General features: G+C 61.0%; 1 protein-coding gene across 3 annotated transcripts in view; it reads left to right on the top strand.

The window, feature by feature from the left end:
- Nucleotides 1–18917, top strand: part of KCNN3 (potassium calcium-activated channel subfamily N member 3) — a 120973-nt gene that overhangs the window by 50547 nt on the left and 51509 nt on the right. For all 3 annotated transcript variants that reach the window (XM_086694068.1, XM_086694070.1, XM_086694069.1), the window contains one exon: nt 17683–18101. In XM_086694068.1, the coding sequence (XP_086550194.1) occupies nt 17683–18101 (419 nt within the window). The remainder of the gene's footprint in view (nt 1–17682; nt 18102–18917) is intronic.

The raw sequence follows: 18917 nt of genomic DNA, 5'->3' as shown, positions 1-18917 counted from the left end.
AGTGGCAATCATTTGAAGCGCGAGAGAGGTCAGTCAGAGAGAGGTTTTGTTCCTCCGTGGAAAAGAGAAGAAGTAGGTGTCTGGTGAGAGAACTTTTTCGGTCAGCTCTCCTTTCAGGGGGCAGGAGCGTGTGGCCTCTGTCCTCTTGGCCTGGCTCGCTCTCTAATCTCCGTCCCCCCGGTGAGTGGGTTCTACAGAAGCTGCAGGGAGGTTGCCCCTAGTGATCGTGGGTAGAAAGGACTAAAAAGCGATTCCAGGGGCATCTTGGGACCATAAGTGGTCACTGTGCTGACACGTCGTCTCAGAACACAAAGGGCCTTCTCCCGTTCTCCGAGACGAACCGTTTTCTTTAGTCAGGGACAGTGAGAGAAGAAGTGGGGCTCCCCACCTAAAACTGGAGGGCCGCCCCTGGGTGTGGGGGGGTCTTCCCCCTCTCTCTCCCCCTGGTCTGCTCCAGAGTCTCAAACAGAGGAGGCTGGAGGCTGGAGACCCCTGGCCAGCTCGGTGTAGAGTTTTTATGTGTTTCCTCCTCGCAGGTGTCTCTTGGGGAAGCCTGGATTCTAGGGAAGGAATTCTGCTCACTGGGCGCCCGGGAAGACCCCTCCTCAGGCCGGCTGGCACCACTGGTGCCCAGGGAGGAGGCGCCAGCGGGGTCTGCAAAGGGCTGCGTGCTGTTTGCTCTCCCTGCGGGTCCCACATTCTGGCCGGGTGTCACCAGGCCAGCTCCGGAGCTGCCCACCGGGACCCTACCGCAAACTCGGGCCCGTAGCATCATCTCCTCAGTGAGAGTTTGGCTCAGGAGAACCCCGAGCCAGCTCTGGCTTCCTCGTGTGTGTCCTGCCGTGGGGCCGCAGCGCTCTGAGACTGACAGAGGCCACCACGGTGTCCAGCAGGAGCCCTGGGCCCTGCCCCAGCAGGGATTCGACAGTTTGGATGGTCAAGGAAGGGATGTACGGCTTCTTCTCCGGCAGGGGTGGGTGGTCACTCGTGGTTCCAGGCTGTGGGCGATCCGCCGGCTGGGGCACAGCGAGGGACAAGGCCGTCCTTTTATTTCAGAGTGAGCTGCTTATGTGATCTGTTCCGTATGAACACGGCCAGCGACACCATCCGAAACAGCACAGTGACGAAATAGTGAAGTCAGAGTCCCTTATGTTTGTTCAGGACTCTACGCTTCTGCAAAGCTGTCTCCCACACGTGAGACGCACGACTAGACCGGTGTTTAGGCCCTGGGGCAGCCGGGGGGGGGCCAAGAGGTCAAGGAACATGCCCAGGACTGTCCAGAGAGTGAAGTGCAGGGCAGCTATCTCCTGACCTGGGGTGCAGAGCCCCAGATACCCCAGCACTCAAAGCCACTTTAAGTCCAGCTGCAGAAGGGATCTCGGTGACCTCCTAGGGTCCTGCGCTCTGCCTGGTGCAGGTCAGGGCCAGCTTGCAGCCAGCCGCTGCCTCCCTGTCCCCAGGCACCTGTCCCCAGGGCACCTGTCCCCAGGGGGTGCTCTCCCTGCTATCCTGGGAGCTAAGCCCTACCCACCTGCCAGTCTTTGGGGCGTGTTCAGCTGAATTCCTCCGTGATCCCGTGCAGGGGAGGGGACGGGACCCCTGGCAGCTTCAGGTTGTGGGCCTGGAGGCTCTGACCAGGACGGGGCCGTCTGCCCCGGGCCCTGACCGGGACAGGCAAATGCGGGGGACCGCCGGGCATTCAGCCAGCGAGTAGCAGTGATCCTGAGCTTTGGCCCCGTCACAGAGAGTGACCCTGGCCGTCTGGTGACAGTACTGACTGAGACCGGAGGGCATGTGCTCTGTTCATCTCCGTTGGATGGCATTCGCGGTCTTGTGACAGTAAAAATCATTACGTGCAGCGTGCTTTCTGTGTGCCAAACATTATATTAACATAAGAGAAGCACAGTGCGTGTGAGGGTCGTATAACGCGCCGCCCGCCTGCGTGGCCTCGGCAAGAATGGTGCCTCGCGGAGCCCAGCTCTTCTCCTCGTGTGGGGTCCGAGCTGCTCACCAGTGGTGAGGACGGAGCCACAGGTGCACAGGCAGGCGCTCCCTCCCCGCACCCCCCCTCCCCCCGGAGCCCTTGGGCACGTCAGTGCTTCTCAACCTGTCACTCCCTCAGAGGGGATGACGCCTCCTCCAGAAGCAGCCTTGATTTACGCTTGGAGTGAACCCCGATGAACAGTCCTGAGTGCTAGGCTGGGGGTGAATGCCCACCGTGGTGCTCCGCGTGGGGAGCGTCCAGGTGAAGGCTCGGCTGTGTTTCCTGCTTTGTCACTGGCCGCTTCTGGGTGTTATCAGTGCCCTCTGGGCTGTGAATGGGGGGTAATGATACCGCCAGGCTGCCGTGAGGACCCCGCCAGCTAGCTCATGCCCACCTGTTTCCTGCCCTCCTCCCCTCCTCGCCTCCCCACTTCCTTCCTGAGTTTTCAAGCCAGGTCTAAGGCTAAGAGGTGAGCTTCCCTCTCCTGGTAAGTCTTGGTGACCCTCCAGGCCTGATGCTGGTCCATGAGGCTGAGGGAGTGGGGGAGGGGGTTCCGGCGGCTGCTGGCTCCTCCCACACCCACCTCTTCCCAACAGCCATACCCAGGCCTCTGGTTTCTCCTGCATGGGGGTTGCAGAGCTGAGGGTCACACATGTGCCGGGGCCGGCTGTTCCCAGGGTCCTGTCCTGTCCAGAGCCCATGTGGGGCCAGGGAATGCTGGAGGGTCCCCAACGGTCATCTTCAGACCGCCCTCCTCCTTGAACAGATGAGGAAACTGAGGCCCCAAGGGGAAGGAGACTCACCCAAGTCCACACAGCGAGTTATGGACTCGACCCTGGCCAGAGCTGGCTGCCGGCTCCACGCGCTGGGCCGCCCAGGTGTCCGGGTCGGACTGACCACCAGCCCTTGGGCTCCCACTGTGTGCCCAGCGCTGTCTTCCCCGTCCAAGTTCAGGTACTAGAACTCGGAAGGGTGCTCGCTCGTTCCCAGGCACTGGGGACACGACAGTGAACGTGACGGGTACGACCCCTGCCCTCCAGCTTCTGTCTGGTGGGGAAGGTGTGCAACCACGAGGATCGGGTGGGCCCCTGTCAGTGGAGACGAGGACAGAGAACAAAGTGGGGCGGCGACGGAGGCTGATGGGGCCCCAGGGAGGGTGGGGTGTCCAGGAAGACCTCTTTGGGCTGGTGGTTTCGGTGACATGATGTCTATTTCTATCAATATCCCTCCTTTCCCCGCGGACTGCGATATTGCCTCCTCGGGACACTGAGTCTCAGATGGGTTAATTAGCTCTCCCAGACCGCACAGCTGGTGTGTGGACGAGGATTTGAACCCCACTCTGTCTGTCCCACCGTCTTTGCTCGTCTCCAGGAGTCAGCACAGCCCTGCCCGAAGCGGGCATGGTGATATGGTGCCATGAATACGGGCACTGAAAGACCCCAAGTGAGGATGCGTCTGCCTCCTGCTCTTGGGAGAGATGAGGTGAGAACCCGGGCGGCCTTCCTCCCTTTTCTCGTGGGACTGGCCGCATTGGCAGCTAGTGGGCTCTGTCGAAGACCAGCTTTTTTTTTTTTAATTTTTTTTTTTTAACATTTATTTATTTTTGAGACAGAGAGAGACAGAGCATGAACGGGGGAGGGGCAGAGAGAGAGGGAGACACAGAATCGGAAGCAGGCTCCAGGCTCTGAGCCATCAGCCCAGGGCCTGACACGGGGCTCGAACTCACGGACCGCGAGATCGTGACCTGAGCCGAAGTCGGACGCTCAACCGACTGAGCCACCCAGGCGCCCCAAAGACCAGCTTTTTAAGGTCACAGTTTTTCCAGGGTGCGTCACGAGGCAGGCAGAACAGCCCCTGCTTCCGCACGCACAGCCGGCTCACGCCTGGGTCCCGGCTCCCAAACGCCCTTTTCATTTCCTGGTTTAATGGCTGTTTCGATCCCACCAGCTTCATTTGAGAAGCCCGTCCATTCATCACAAAAGCAAACCATACGATCAGACAAGCTGGGTCCGTGCCTCTGGACGCCACGTCCTGTCCCGCCTTGGATGACAAGCAGCTCGCACACCTGCGCGAGTCTGTGCAGCGTCCCTGGGGTGGGGAGGGGGGGGCGGGCATGTTCCTCCCCCGGGGCCCCCGCCTCACACACCTCTGAACCCACGGCTTTACGGACACAGCAGGTCTCGAGTCGTGACTCGTCTCCCAAACTGCAAATTTGCACTCAGTTCGCTGAGGCTTTGTGGACAGATGAATTGTAGCCGGGCAGTGGCTACACCTAAATTGTTGACGCAATTAAAAATTACACCTGCACATCTATGTGTGCACAAAGGCACGCGTGTGTGTGGTTGGGTGTCAGCGGCATGGCGGGCACCAGGCCTGGCAGGTGGAATTTAGAGCAGTGTGCAAGGCGGGTGCTGCCCTCAGCGGATCGCAGACAGGGGGCGGGGAGGACGCTCCTCACGTAATGCTGCGTTGCAGACCGACCAACAACAAAGAGCAGTGGAGGCCGGCAGGGGGGAGGATCAGACACCGGTGGAGGCCTGAGGGTGGAGGCCGGAGGGGTGTGGAGATGGGGGGGTGGGGGGTGGTGGAGGCGGGGGCAGGGTTGGAGGCAAGGGGGGGGTGTAGGCCGGGGGTGGGGTGGAGGCTGGAGGGGGTGTGGAGGCAGGGGAGTGTGGAGGCTGGGGGGAGGTGGTGTGGAGGTGGGGGGGTGTGGAGACGGGAGGGGAGTGTTGGGGGGGGTGGAGGTGGGGGGTGGTGGAGGCCGGGCGTGGGGGGTGGGTAAAGGCGGGGGGCGGGGTGGAGGCCAGGGAAAGCGTCCTGGGGGCACTCAAGCATACGTGAGCTCTCTCTCTGTCATTGCTGAGTGAGCGTCTTCTAAGAGAAAATACTTTTTGACGGGGGCGTTCACGATGTCCGCCCGTCTCCCCGCTGCTGGCACCCCTGCCTCCTCGCCTCCCTCCCGCCCCCAGCCCCCCCGCGTCGCCGCGAGGAATCCGACAGACACACACGTCTGACCTCAGCAGCGCCTCACTGTCCTTGGACCACCGTCTCCCAGCGAGGCGGCCGCGGCCTGGCCCTGCCCTGCTCCGCAGTCACGTCCGGGCGTGCCCTTCCCTCCCTGAACGCAGTGCCGGCCCCCCCATGTCCCCGACCCTGCTGCGCCCCGGCCCTGCACCTTTGCTCCCACCGCCCCTCCTCGCCTGGCTCACTCTCCAGCCTGACCTCCCCCTTGCAGAGCCCGGGCCTCCCGCAAACGCACCCCCTGTGCCTCTTGGGTGCGATGCTTGTGTCTGGGTGACTGTCCCTCGAGGCTCCGGCCTCCCTGAGCCGCGCACCTCCCCCCCAGTGCCTTATCCAGTGTCTCAGAGAAGACGTGTGTCGCCGAATGTTTGGCAGTCGAGTAAATTATATACGACTTCCTTCCAGATGTCAGCTGGGAGGGCCCGGCCTCTTTCCGGTGTGGTCAGTAGACGGGCCCTCACCGCCGTCACCACAGAGGTGGTTCTGCCGTGTCCCCTTTCTCACACATCCCCGTGCGTGTACCCAGGACGCCCTCTCGGGGCCAGGGGTCAGCCTGCCTGGGGCGGCCACCTCTTCTGGCAGACGCCGGTCAGGGAGGGGACGGGGCTCCTGGGTTTCAAAGGTGACTGTTCAGGGGCTTCCGCGTTTGTTCATCCGAGAGCTGCACAGGCCCCGAGGCCCCAGGGATGCGGTGCCCTGTCCCCCAGACACGTTGGCATGTCCTTCTCCTGGAGTCCACGGGCGGCGTCTCAGAGAACGTTCTACGAGTGACCCCAGGTGGTGTCCACCTCAGCCGCTGCCGTAAGGGCTCCTTGCAGAGCTGTGGGCTGCGGGGACCCGGCCGCGGCTGTGTCCCCAGAGGGGGCTGGTGACACACGACAGGCCCCGGGCCTGGCACTCGCAGAGCCGACGTGACTAAGTGACGCCGGTGTGCCTTCCACAGGAGCTCAGGTGTCTTCCCAGAGTCCTCGCGGGGCCACGCGGGAGCAGGGCCGGCTGTGGGGTCCCGCGCCGCCGGGCCCGGTTCCACGGGACGGAGTGTCCTTCCCGCCGGGCAGCCCCCGAAGGCGCTTTCTCGCCCATCAACTTCTTCACTAAGCACCTGGTGTCGCGGGCAGGCTCCGGGGGTGGGGTGGGGGGGACCCCGGAGGCAGGTTCGGCTGTGGGCCCTGCCCGCGAGCGGCTGACGGCTTCCTGGCCTCTGTCTCGTAGCCGCACAAATAACCAGGAGACTGCAAGCGCGCACGTGCCACGAGCAGCCGGGTGGCCCTGGCTGGCGGGGACAGAGAGCCACCGACCTGGTGCAGAGTGAAGGGAAAGGCGTTCTCAGCTGAGGGGGCAGCACGTGCAGACCCCGCGTGTCCGGAGGAAAGCTCGCCAGCCTGAGAGGCGGCCAGTGTGGCACAGTGGAGGGAGCGGGGAGGGACGGGACCGGCAGGGGGCGAAGGTGGCTGCGGAGGAAGAGGGCCGGCCCCGGTCGGCAGGCCATGAGCGGGCCACCTGTGGTCACCTGCACAGCAGAAGGCCCTGAGCAGCACCGAGCTCCACGTCTGCAGCTCCTGGCACTGTGCCCCCTCCGTGCCTGGGCCCCCGGGCGGAGCTGGGGTCTGGCGCTGGCCGGCCCTTCCTCCGGATTGTGTCTCAGCCCCCGCCCTTTAACCCTCGGAGGTAGTTCCCAGCCTCTTGAATAAGTTACAAGACTGAGTACTGATGTGGTGCATTCTTCCTTTACTTTAAGTATTATTAACGAGTAATTGAGAAGTCGGGGTCTACGCTGGTAACTGCTGACCCAGTCACGTGGTTTCTGCCTTTCACAGGGGCTCTGCCAGTCCCAGCCTGTAAGCCTCACACCCTCAGGTGCCTTTCCCGCCCCAGCCCCCACGGCCCTCTCCCCTCCCCTCTGCTGCAGGGGCAGGGACGGGGATCCAGGTGGATCCCCTCTGTAAGCAGCAGACAGGCGGGACCCCGGCCGCGGGGACGCACTGCTTGGCGCGGCCCTGGGCCTGTGCTGAGGCCAGAAGGAACCGGGCGGCTGCTGGTGGCTGAAAACCCGACTTCTCTTGCAATTCTGACTTTGCGTTCGCTGGTTTGCATGTCTGACACCTCACGGGGCACATGATTTATTACAGCTTTTAAACAGCCCTTTCTTCTGGATGGAACCGTCCGTCTCCGTTTGGAATGGGCAGACTGGCTTCGGGGTGCTTGCTCCCTCGTGGGATGGTCTGGGGTTGGGGGCTTCCTGCTCTTGGTGCAGGGCCGAGGAGCTGCCCTTGATCCGGTGTGTGTGTGTGTGTGTGTGTGTGTGTGTGTGTGTGCGCGCGCGCACATGCGAGTGTTCATGTGCGCGCAGAGACCCCTTCAGGGATGGAGAAACGTCAAACTTCTCCCTGGATCACAGGCAAGAGAAGGCGACTCCATCAAAACAGACCGGAGAGGACTTCCTTTCCCAGATGGATGGGTCTGGATTCTGCTTAGAAAATACTTCCCTGGGGGGCGGATTTCTTCAACCCCCCCCCTTCCCTCCCCACCCCGGGCTCCCCTTCCTGTGCAAGGTTTGGCCATCTCTGTAACCAAAATCCCTCTTGCTGTAGTTAAAGTCTCTCAGGGACCAGTTTAAACGGAATGAAGGGTGAGTATAACAAAACATGCAGATTTCCTTTCCTTTCAAAGAGAACTATGTCTCACGGATATCACCTGAATAAACTCACCAGCTTGCCATTGCCTTTCTGGGACTGTAATTGGGAAGGACGCACACAGAAATCCCTGTGAAAATCTTCCGTGCTCTGTGTGGGGAGGGCGAGGCATGCCGGTTTCCTGTGGAACATTCTGGTTCCTATTGTTACCCTGTATTTATAGACTGGGCTCCACTGAGAGCCCACCTCCTTCTGTCGCTGGATGAAAGGCCACTTAACACAACTCCCTGGTAAGGGGAGAGGATGTGGTGTGGCTGCAGAAGCAGGGCAGGGGCGCAGGGAGGGGACGAGCTGGGCCTCAGAGGGACACCCGTCAGCCGTGTCGCGGCCCTTTGTTCCCCTTCCAGATCCCTGCAGGGAGGACACCTGTTCGTACCACAGAGCAGACGGGACTTACGGTCATGCCCCCGTGCCTCCGCCCCATTCGGGGCTGACCCCCGGTACCCCCCCACCCCCACTGGTCGTTCCCCTCCACCTGCCACGCTGGCACGGATTTTCTTGCATCACGCTGTTTCCCATGCTGCCCCCTGGCCCCGTGGAAGGATGCTTCCCCGGACAGGATGTTCTTAGACAGGCTGGCGGGTGGGTTGCTAGCCGAGAGGCTGGCCCGGTGCCCGAGGGGATGTGAGTCTTGGAGCGGGTCTGGCTCTTCCTTCTGGATTCCTGCAAACAGCAGAGAAGTTTAAAAAAATCCTCAGGTATCTCATAACCCCACTCAACTTGGCCGCAGGGACAGCACTGCCCTGAGCCGTGTGCATGGCCGTGGGAGGGCCGTGCGTGGCGTGGTCGCTACCAAGTCAGAGGGCCTTCAGGTTCTTGGCAAAATCCGCATCGGCACCCGCGCTCCCTTCAGAGGTTCCTGTGAACCATTCTCTGCCACGTGAGCAGCTGGACTCTCATCCTGCCGCCTCCTCCTGCCTGTCCTCGGTGCTTTCACCGTGCTTGTTTCTGACGACACTTGGGCTGGCTGTTCAATCTCCAGGTTGCAGGGCTTCTAGAGGGGCCGGCGGTCAGCAGCGACAGGCGCAGGGCCGTGGAGCCCCCTCCTTCCACCCGCCACAGGAGGGACAGACGTGACCGCTCCCCACGTGGACGCTCGGATTAAGCAAGCGTTCCTTTTTAAAACACTGTGGTAAACGCGCAACACAGAATTTCCCGTCCTAAGTGCACATTTCAGGGCTGCTAGATACGTTTTCACGTGTTGTACAACTGGCACCGCCGTCCGTCTCCAGAACCTTCTTCCTGCAAAACTGAAACTCCGTCCCCCTCCTCCCACCCCCGGGACCGCCACCTACTTTCCGTCTCTACGAGCTGCATGACTCTAGGGGCCTCACGTAAGTGGCATGGTGGGGTTTGTCTTTCTGTGGCAGGCGTGTCTTGCTTAGCACGGTGTCCTCGGGCCCACACGTGCTGTGGCACGGGTCCGAGTCGGCGCCCTCCTCATACAGCTGAGTGATCTTCTGCTATACACAGCCGGTTTTCCTCGTCCGCTTGTCCGCTGACACAGGCCCTGGGGCCACCCCTTCCATCTTTGGCCGCTGGGAGTAAACTACAGTGAACATGGGGCGCAAATACCTCTCCGAGATCTCGCTTTCGAGAGCGAGGGTTCCCGACCCGGTGCCCGCGAACCCCGGAAAGGATCCGCAAACGGTGGAGTGTCCGCGCATCTCGTGGGTTCGGCGGATCGAGAGCCCTCGTCAGGTTTCCGGGGGCAACAAAAACAGCACCTGCTTGGAGCCCCCAGGGGCCTGTGCGCCCCGAGCCCCCCAGCGGCAGACGCAGGCCCCGCTTGTGTTGTGGCTGCGGCCTTTGCCGTCTGGGTGACCCCTGCCGGCTCACTGACTTCTCAGAGACTTGGCCTTCTGATCTCTAGAATAGGGTTAACGGCAACATCCTCCCAGAATTGTTTAGGAAATTAGGCTGGTGTAGCACAGTGGCTGAAAGCATGGTGTGACAGGCCGAATACGGCCCCCCAGAATATCGGGGCCTGGTCCCCGGGGTCGGCGAGTATCACCTTGTGTGGCAGAAGGACTTTGCAGATGGGGCCAAACTCGGGATCTCGAGGCAGGGAGATAAATGCCGCATTTTCCGGGGGGACCCTGAACGTAATCATACGTGTCCTCACAAAAGGAGGAGAACCAGTGACGGGAGAGGAAGTGAGGGGTGGGGGGCATCCCCCGGGGGTGCGGAGCCCAGCAGAAGCCAGCCCTGCCCGCGGCCGTGGCTTCCGTCCAGCGAGGCCGATTTCAGGCTTCCGGCCTCCAGAGCCAGAAGAGCAGAACGTGTTTTAAGTCATGAACTTTGTGCTAATTTGTTACGGCAGCAGGTGGAAAGCTCATCCACCTGGACCCTGGAGCCAGACGGCTTAGAAGCCCCACCACTTTCCGGCTGAGTGACCTTGGGCGTGTCGCTGACTCAGGGCTCGGTTTCCTCATCTTTAATTCGATAATAATGGGGCCCGTCCCACGGGGTTGTCCCGGGGGTTGGAGAAGCTGGTGTCCGTGGAGCGGCCAGAGCGGTGCCTGCAGCTGAGTGAGCGCCCGGTGCCGCTTTGAGTAGAATTCCTCAGAGCCCGTGGACGTGCCTGGCTGACGGGAGGGCGGACGGAGGCCCCGGCGAGCTCGCGGCCGTGCTGTCCCGGGCCACGCGAGTGTGGGTGTCTGGGGGCGCCCCTCGGCACCTGCACCCTGCCTTTCCAAGTCATCTTGAGCACCACTGCCCCCAAACCAGAGTCATGGTCACATAGGTGGGAAACCACCGCTCAAAGCTGAGCAGGTTTCTTTAGAGAGTCTCAGAAACTTTCGTATGCAAACAAGCACAGTGAATATCCAGGAGACCTTCCCAAACATTGGCCCCTGGACCCCTTCTCACGGCTGTTGCCTGCGGAAACCCCTTCAGAGCAAGTCTGGAGGCCTGGGGCTGCCGTAGAAGGTGGGCGGAGGTAGGACAGACCAGCTGAGACAATGGAGCGGCAGGGTCCTGTCGGCCTAACCTGGGGACAATCCAGAAAACACAGCCGCTGCTGCCGTAGATACATGCCCCAGACAGGACTGTGGACAGACCCCTAGCTTTCGGGCCCGGGGTGGCCTCGGCACGGGCACCAGCCCCGGCCCTGAGCCCCTCGAACGCCCCTCGCCGCCCTCCCAACTCATGCCCCAGCCGGAGGACTCTTGTGGATGCCTCAACCCCCTCCCCTACCGCTACCCTAAACAGCTCTGAGTTTATCTCTTCCCCATATTGGACTTCTATGAAAAATCTCATTGGAAGAAACGGCTCCATGTCTGGGAGAAAATGGAAAATCACACATGGACCCACCCATCCGTGTCACAGACAAGGGATCCGAGGACCAGAGAGGGAAGAGGACGTGCATGGATAGTCAGTGACTAAATGCTCATCCCCAGTGGTGCCGTGTCGGGGATGAAGATGTTCTCGTTGTGTGAGTGAAGATTACTTGTGCCCTCGAATGCTGGGACTGGCTTTCATTCTCTGAGAACTGGGGACAGGAAGGATTCATGGTCACCACCGGTCTCAGACCGTCCCAAGCAAACTTCAGGCTCAGGAGTCCCCGTGGGCTCTCATGCACCTGGCGGGAGACCAGGGGTAGACTGTGCCCCATGGAGCGGCACCAGGGGCGACCCTGGCCCGGCAGGAATGGAGAGCCACCGTGGGACTTCACACGTGGCCTGGCATCCCTTGACTCAGTCGGTCACGACGGTGTCAGATGGGGAGGATTCCTTCTTCGACACAGAGCCGGCTAGCGCGTCCCCCAGCCACTGAGTCTTGGTGGCAGTGGGGGCAGACTTTTCTGGCCGTCCCCGAACGAGCTGGCCTCTCTCAGAGGTACATTTGGTATGCCTTTGCTCCCCTCGTCCCTTTCTTCGGCAGGTCCGCGGCACGTTTACTGACGGGAGGTTTATGTTAACCATCCCTGCAAACCCGGACATGCATTTCACCCCTGGCAATCAGTTCTTGTCCTTGCGGAAACCTAATTAGGTATTACAGGACTTGTGATGTTGTTTCCATGGAAACCCCCATAGTACTGGTGTACTACATAATATATGCTCTAGGATTAAAAAAATATATATATATATATACATATTTATGTAATATATTATTATTACTAGATTTTAAGAAAATTTTTAGTTTCTTTCTTTTGCTTTTATTCTGCATATATTTTTTTAAATGGTGAAAATCTCCATGGAGCTTTTCTTCTAGAGAGAGAACAGCAGAGAACACAAAAAGCTTTTTGTGCTTTCTCTCCTTTAATTAAAAAAAATTCAGGGGCGCCTGGGTGGCTCAGTCAGTTCAACATCCGACTTCAGCTCAGGTCACGATCTCGCGGTCTGTGAGTTCGAGCCCCGCGTCGGGCTCTGTGCTGACAGCTGGGAGCCTGGAGCCTGCTTCGGATGCTGTGTCTCCCCCGTCTCTGCCCCTCCCTCGCTCATGCTCTGTCTCTCTCTCTCTCTCTCTCATAAATAAACATGGAAATATTAAAAAGTAAATAAATAAAAATAAAAAGTTCATACTTGCACGAGAATCAAAGTTTTTCAGGTTAGTAAGGAAACGTCTAAGCAGCATCTCCCCCAATAGCTGAGAGCATTTTGATGGAAGGTGTTGCTCACATAAAGCGACTGCCTTATGCACAAAGCACAGCAAGGGCTGTGTTGCTCCGCCTTTCGGAGTAGAACAGGGGAGCTGGTGAATCCGGCGAATCACCTCCAAACATAACAGGCTGGTCCACTGTGTGCCTTGGAGGGAAGGGCAGGGGCTCCCGGGCCTGGCTGGCGGGGTCCTGCTGTGTCGGGGAGACTCCGGAGCCTCTGGGATCCGCTGCTTGTCCAGACCGCCCGTCCGGGCCCCGCGGCCAGAAGCACCTGTGGGTTCGGGCGCCGCAGGGACTGGGGTCCTGGGGTGACCGGACGGCCCTGCAGAGTCGGGCTGCCGGAGCCGTGAGCGGCCTGGCGACTCTGGGAGCGGCTCGCAGAGGGAAGCGTGGCGATGGTCTCGCTGAGGCGGGGCCGCGTCCGGGAGGATCCCGCCGGCTTCGCAGACACAGCTGTCTGTGCTGCACCGAGAGCCACAGCTAAAATGCGAGTGTTTCTGGAGAATCATAAACAATGGAGATTGGGTGTTTTCTTTTTTTTATGAAAAGAAATTTTTTTTAATGTTTATTTTTTGAGAGAGAGAGAGAGAGAGAGCGCGCGCACGCGCGCGCGTGAGCGCGGGGGAGGGGCAGAGCAGGAGACACAGGATCCAAAACAGGCTCCAGGCTCCCAGCTGTCAGCACAGAGCTCAACAAGGGGCTCGAACTCACGAACTGTGAGATCATGACCTGAGCCGAAGTCAGATGCTTAACCGACTGAGCCCCCCAGGCGCCCCCATAAACAACATAGATTGGGTGTTTTCTACGTCTGACTGGCCGTTCAGTGCAAGAACGCTCACACTGACCTCTTTGCTCGTTGCCCGCTAACCGGTTTACCCCCCAAATTTGCCGGCAGGAGTCACTGTCCCCAAGCTGCCTGCACTTTTTCTCCCCTGCACACCCGGTAAGTTCCGATTTGCCCTTGTTCTTTGACTCAGGCTCGCACGTGGGAAGCACTTAGCAGGCGGAGTCCTGCACCACGTACACAGCAGCTTCCTGAAGGTTCTGAGTTACTGTCGGATACGCGACCTGCCGCGTCCGCGGGATGGGGTAGAGGTGCGGGAAGCGGGCGTGCCCTGGTCAGGGCCCCCTCCCCGGAGAGGCGCCCAGATGCTTGACAGGCCAGGCCGGCATGCAGGGCGGGAGGGGTGCGGCGGTGCCTTCTGGGCCGTGGCAGGAGGAGGTAAGTGCTGGGCGGGCGGGCGAGCTGCGGGACCCTTCCGTCCAGCCGGCTGAGTGAGGCACGGTTCAGCAGTCTGGACGGGCTTCCCTGCAGGCGGGGTGCCCCGCTGCGCCCCTTCTCCCTCGGCTGCTGCGTCTAATGTCCCAAGGCCACAGCAAGGCTGCGGCCCAGCTGGGATTCCCTCCGGGCTGGGAAACAGCCACCTCCCTCTGGGAGGAGAGGCAGAGCCCTGTGTGAGGATGCAGGCTGGAGGGGGGGGCGGGGTTGGTGGTACGAGGGGGACGGGAGGAATGTGGCCATCCCGGGTTTGCCTGACACAGACAGGCCTTCCAGGCTCTGCCAGGCCTGCCTCGCTCCAGAAGCTTCCGCAGATGCTCCCCATCCTGCCTCTCTGTGCTGGGGCTGTCTGAGGTCACAAGCCGGTTCCTGGGCGAATGTCGGACCCATATTTAGGTGCCCGCTGTGTCCTCACCTGCCTGGCTCTTTTGTGTTGAGGAATGATTGACAAATAAAATCACACACGTTTCACATCTACGTTGTGAAATGGTTGCCACCGGCTGGGTCGTAACCGCGCTGCCGCCCGGCGTCACCTTCTCGTGTGGGAAAGCGTTTGCTGTTGCTCTCTGAGCATGTGCCTGCTGTGCCCGAGGTCACGTGCGCACTGGTCTGACTTCATCGTGCCGTGAAGGTCCCGTGCATTCGGTAGAAATCATACTGGGAATTTTGAGTGTGGGTCATTTCTTGGGCTGGGGGTATGTGAGACGGCCCCCCTCGTGATGCGTGGCCAGAGGCCGTGGCGCTCAGCCACAAGGCCACGAGGGTCAGCAGACGACGCACTGGCAACCGCCTCTCCCCACGCGGCTGCTCTGTCATTCGCAGTACGGCGTCCAAAACATTACAGGACAGCGTCCACATCTCGTTAGCAAACGGTCTTCACGGGAGATGGTTCGGGCCCGCTGGAGGCTCCACGAGTGCCCCGCGCTCGGCCGCGGTCACCAGCTCAGGGGCCCCACTGCACGTCTGTGGTCGGCTCTCACTAACTGCTCCGTGTTGTCGGGGTTGTACTGAAGGTGTCGGGGTGGCAGGAACGGCTGCATGTCCTCCGGGCTCTAGAGCCGCTGCTCGGGTGGCAGAGGGTCATGTGTGGAGCGGACTCGAGTCAGGGCGCTGCTCACTGGTCCCAGGTCACCCTTACCTCAGGGACAGGAGCTCTCAGCATCTGGGACAACGTGGCCGGTGTTTGGGGCGACCGTAGGAAGGCGCTCACGGTCAGCCTGGATGGGCCTCCGAGGCCTCTGCCCCATGGCTGCCCAGAGCAGACCTCGAGGGCCCCCACGTCCGCATCCTCGGGGCACAGAGGCTGCCCTGGAACCAGGGTGCATGGCTGGGGCTCAGGGGAGGAGGGTCCTCACCCCTCTGGTCCATGCTGCTTGAGATCCTGGTTCCAGATTGGCTCCAGAACTTTCTGGGCTTGAAGTTTACCTGGGACACTTTGTTCCAGATTGGACCACCCCTGGGCATTGGTGGGTGTCCTTCCCATGGCGTCGGATGAATCATTAGGTATTTCATTGGTCTCAGGCTTAGGAGTGAGTTTCTCATGGGGACTTCCGCTCCGGGTGGTCAGCGAGGGACATTGGCAGTCTGCCCGCTTTTCCATTCGACATGGTCTGTCCCCCCCCCACACACACACACCCTTCAGTCACCGACGTCCCAGTGACCACCCACCCAGGTGCTGGAGACACGGTCCCCTCCCTGCACACCCTTCGTCCCAGTGACCGTCTACCCAGGCTCTGGAGGAGAGAGAGGTGGGAGGGCCAAGCCAGACAGGGAACCATCTGACCTCCCCCTCAGCCCTCAGAGGAGGAGACCCAGCCCGAGGGGAGAGCTCAGCCACACCGGCCCCCACAGAAAGCAGTCATCAAACACCTGGTCTATGTGAGGAGCTGCGCTGGGCACAGAGGCGTCACAGGGAACACGGAGGACACAGCCCCTGTCCCTCTGGAGTTCCCGCTGGGATCGCCGGACCCCCGGCCCGGTGACACTTCGGTCGGCTGGGGAGCTCGAAGAAAACACCCAATGCCGGGGCCTCACACTCAGAGCTCCAGATCTGCTTGGTCTGGATGGCCCCGGGCAGGGGTGTCCTTAGCAAACTGTCCGAGCAGTTCTAGCATCCCAGGGGGAGAGACCCACAAGGACCGAGTAAACATGACGAGTATATACTGAGATCTGCAATTTGTTACTTTATTTAAGTTTATGTATTTAATTTGAGAGAGAGCGTGTGAGCAGGGGAAGGGCAGAGAGGGAGAGAGAGGGTCCCAAGCAGGCTCCATGCTGTCAGCACAGCGTTCGATGTGGGGCTCGATCCCACAGACCGTGAGATCATGACCTCAGCCGAGATCAGGAGTCAGATGCTTAACTGACTGAGCCCCCCATGCGCCCCAAGATCTGCAGTTTGTAAGGGCCGTGGAGGAAGTTGAGGGAGAACGTGGCAGGGTGGGGTCCTTCCTAAGTCTGGGAGCAGCGAGGCCGTCCTGGGGCTCCAGGGGTCAGATGGCAGTGGGCGTAAGGGTGTCCTCATGGGGGACAGCAGTGGGATCTCCTGGGACACACTGGCCACCCTGCAGCCTGTGGGTCCCTGCACTGGAGCCCCATCTGGCAGAGGCTCTCAGTCTGCAGCTGGGAATGGCCGTCCGTCCATCCGTCCATCGCTCCCCCACGCCGTGTGTGAGTGCCCCTCCCACCCCCCCACCCCCGGGCCGGCCGCCTGGATGCCTCACGTATGTGGAGTAGTTGCTGATGCACCCTTCCTCATATCATCTGTCTTACTGGATCCCGACGCTGACCCCCCGAGGCGGGCAGGGTCAACACTAACAGTCCCGGGACAGAGGTGGAGACCGGCTCAGAGAAGCGGTCTGACCTGCCTGAGGTCACACAGCTAATAACTGGGTGCAGACACTCCAGTGCCACTCACTGGCCTCGACCCCCACTGCCCCCCCCCTCCGGGAAACTGACACCAGCAGGCCCTTGAGGGGCACGTGGTACCCCCCGTGGGGGGCCGGCACCTTCCTGTCAAGCCGGGCAGAGCCAGCGGCTGGCGTCCCGTCTCCCTCCCCACCGGGGAGTCAGGGAGGTCTGCCACTCACTGCCTCAGCTCCTGCCCACGGTGAACCCAGTTTCTATCGTAACCCGATGCTGGTTGTCACAGGGTGGATGGTTTTCGTTGTGTGGGAAGAGTCCGGCCAGCAGTCACACGGCCATGGCGTGGCCTGTCGGTGGCACTTAGGAGCAGAGGGCACCCACGGAGCAGCCACTAGGGCCTTTCTGTGTCTGCGGACTGTGGAAACCTGCGTCTGGGAGCCCCCTGCTCGGCTGCCCTGGGGGAGGCCGGAGGGGAGTCCCGGCTGGCGGCTGGGCTCAGCGCCCTCTCCCGGTGCCCCTTGCGGAGGCTGCGCTCCATCCGAGCTGTTTCGTTTAGCCTCACATCCTCAGGTGGGACGGTCCTTGAGAACGGGGCCAGGGCCGTCCCCACATGTGAACCCCAGCGCCAGCCAGGCCCAGCCACACGGCAGCAGGAATCTCCGCTTCAAGCCGGGGAAGGGCCCCAAGGTCCACAGCCATCACTGGGCCTAACCCTCATTTTACACAAAGGCGGGACCCCGTCCGTCTGTGGTGCCCAGAGTCCTAACTGCTAATGCTTCCTGGGTGCCGGCTCGGGGCCAAGCCTGTCGCGTAGGCTAATCCGTCACAGCCTCCCAGTGATGGCTGCATAGCAGGTGCTGTCTGGTCCCCGGATGAGGAAACTGAGGCACAGCGAGGCTCACTAACATCCCCAGGATCCCAGTGCTGGTTAGTGTTGGGCTCAGGGTCCGGACCCAGCCAGTTTGGCTCTAGGGCCCCACGCAAACACTCTGCTGCGTCGTGGGGACAAGGTGCTGGCTGCCCTTGCATCCCTCCTCTGCCGGGGACAGGCGTTTACACCAGCCTTGGGAGTTCGCTCACATAGGAAACACCGTTTCCTCTCCGCGTCCCCTCGAGGGCCTGGCAGGGGCCCAGCGTCCTGTTGTGAATATAAATGAGGGGCTCTTCTTCCCCTTCGCGGCCCTTCCCCGGAGGCCCCAGGCGAGCCCTGGCCCCTCTAATGCGCTCTCTGCCCCCCCAGCTCTTCGTGATTGACAACGGCGCGGACGACTGGCGGATAGCCATGACCTGCGAGCGCGTCCTGCGCATCAGCCTGGAGATGCTGGTGTGCGCCATCCACCCCGTCCCCGGCGAGTACAAGTTCTTCTGGACGGCGCGCCTAGCCTTCTCCTACACGCCGTCGCGGGCGGAGGCCGATGTGGACATCATCCTGTCCATCCCCATGTTCCTGCGCCTGTACCTGATTGCCCGCGTCATGCTGCTGCACAGCAAGCTGTTCACGGACGCCTCGTCCCGCAGCATCGGGGCGCTCAACAAAATCAACTTCAACACCCGCTTCGTCATGAAGACCCTCATGACCATCTGCCCTGGCACTGTGCTGCTGGTGTTCAGCATCTCGCTGTGGATCATCGCCGCCTGGACCGTGCGTGTCTGCGAAAGGTACACGCGTGCGCTCCGCGGCGGCTGGGGCGGCAGCGAGGCCGGGGGACCGGGGTGGGGGTGGGGGTGGGGGTGAGCGGGCGGGGCCGGACCACAGGCCAGGTAAGCTAGGTGCCGCGTGCATTGTCCTCGGTGTCCCCCTGTAAACCCGCGTGGAATCCGGTGCGTTCCTCGCCCGTCCTCGCGGCTGACACCTTGCAGTTATGTGTTGTCTCTTCCTCTTGGATGTTGACGATGCCTCACCGGCATTTTCAAGGCTTTGGGAAGTCCCGCCATAAGGAAACTGGTTTCATTTTGTTGAGTCCAGACTTTCTCAAAGGTATTCACCCAGAAACCCTTTTCACTGTGCACTGTGGGAGCCTCGCTATGCGGCGAGCGGTCCGCAGACCGGCAGCCTCGCGTCACCGGGAACCTGTTAGACGTGGAGGCTCAGGCCTCACCCAGAGCCACTAGACAGGATTTGCATGTTAACAAGCTCGCCTGGTGGGGGGACGCGTGTCCCGCGGGGAGGGCTTGGGTCCAGCCCTAAAGTCCTGATCGTACTCCTGGCTGTACATTGTGTGGGTCACAGTACCTCTCTGGGCCTCAGGTCTGTCACCTGCAAGCAGGGGTCATAGCACCTACTTTCCAGGCCTTGTCGTCGGTGCTGAGTGGGGCCCATGCGCTGCCTCACCGCGAGAGTGGAAATCAATCGTTGTAACGGGGATCTTTCGGCAACTCCTGGGAATTTCGTGGCCTCTTCATATAATTAGAAGCAAGCAGCTCCTACCATATGAGGACCCATGCTTCCCTGTTTTCTTTCCTACTTGATGGGAG

The sequence above is a fragment of the Puma concolor genome, chromosome E4 (assembly GCF_028749965.1).
Source record: "Puma concolor isolate L17-30 chromosome E4, mPumCon1.1.hap2, whole genome shotgun sequence".
Classification (NCBI taxonomy): domain Eukaryota; kingdom Metazoa; phylum Chordata; class Mammalia; order Carnivora; family Felidae; genus Puma; species Puma concolor.
Note: the sequence above shows the minus strand (reverse complement) of the source record. Positions and strands in the feature narration are given on the sequence as shown.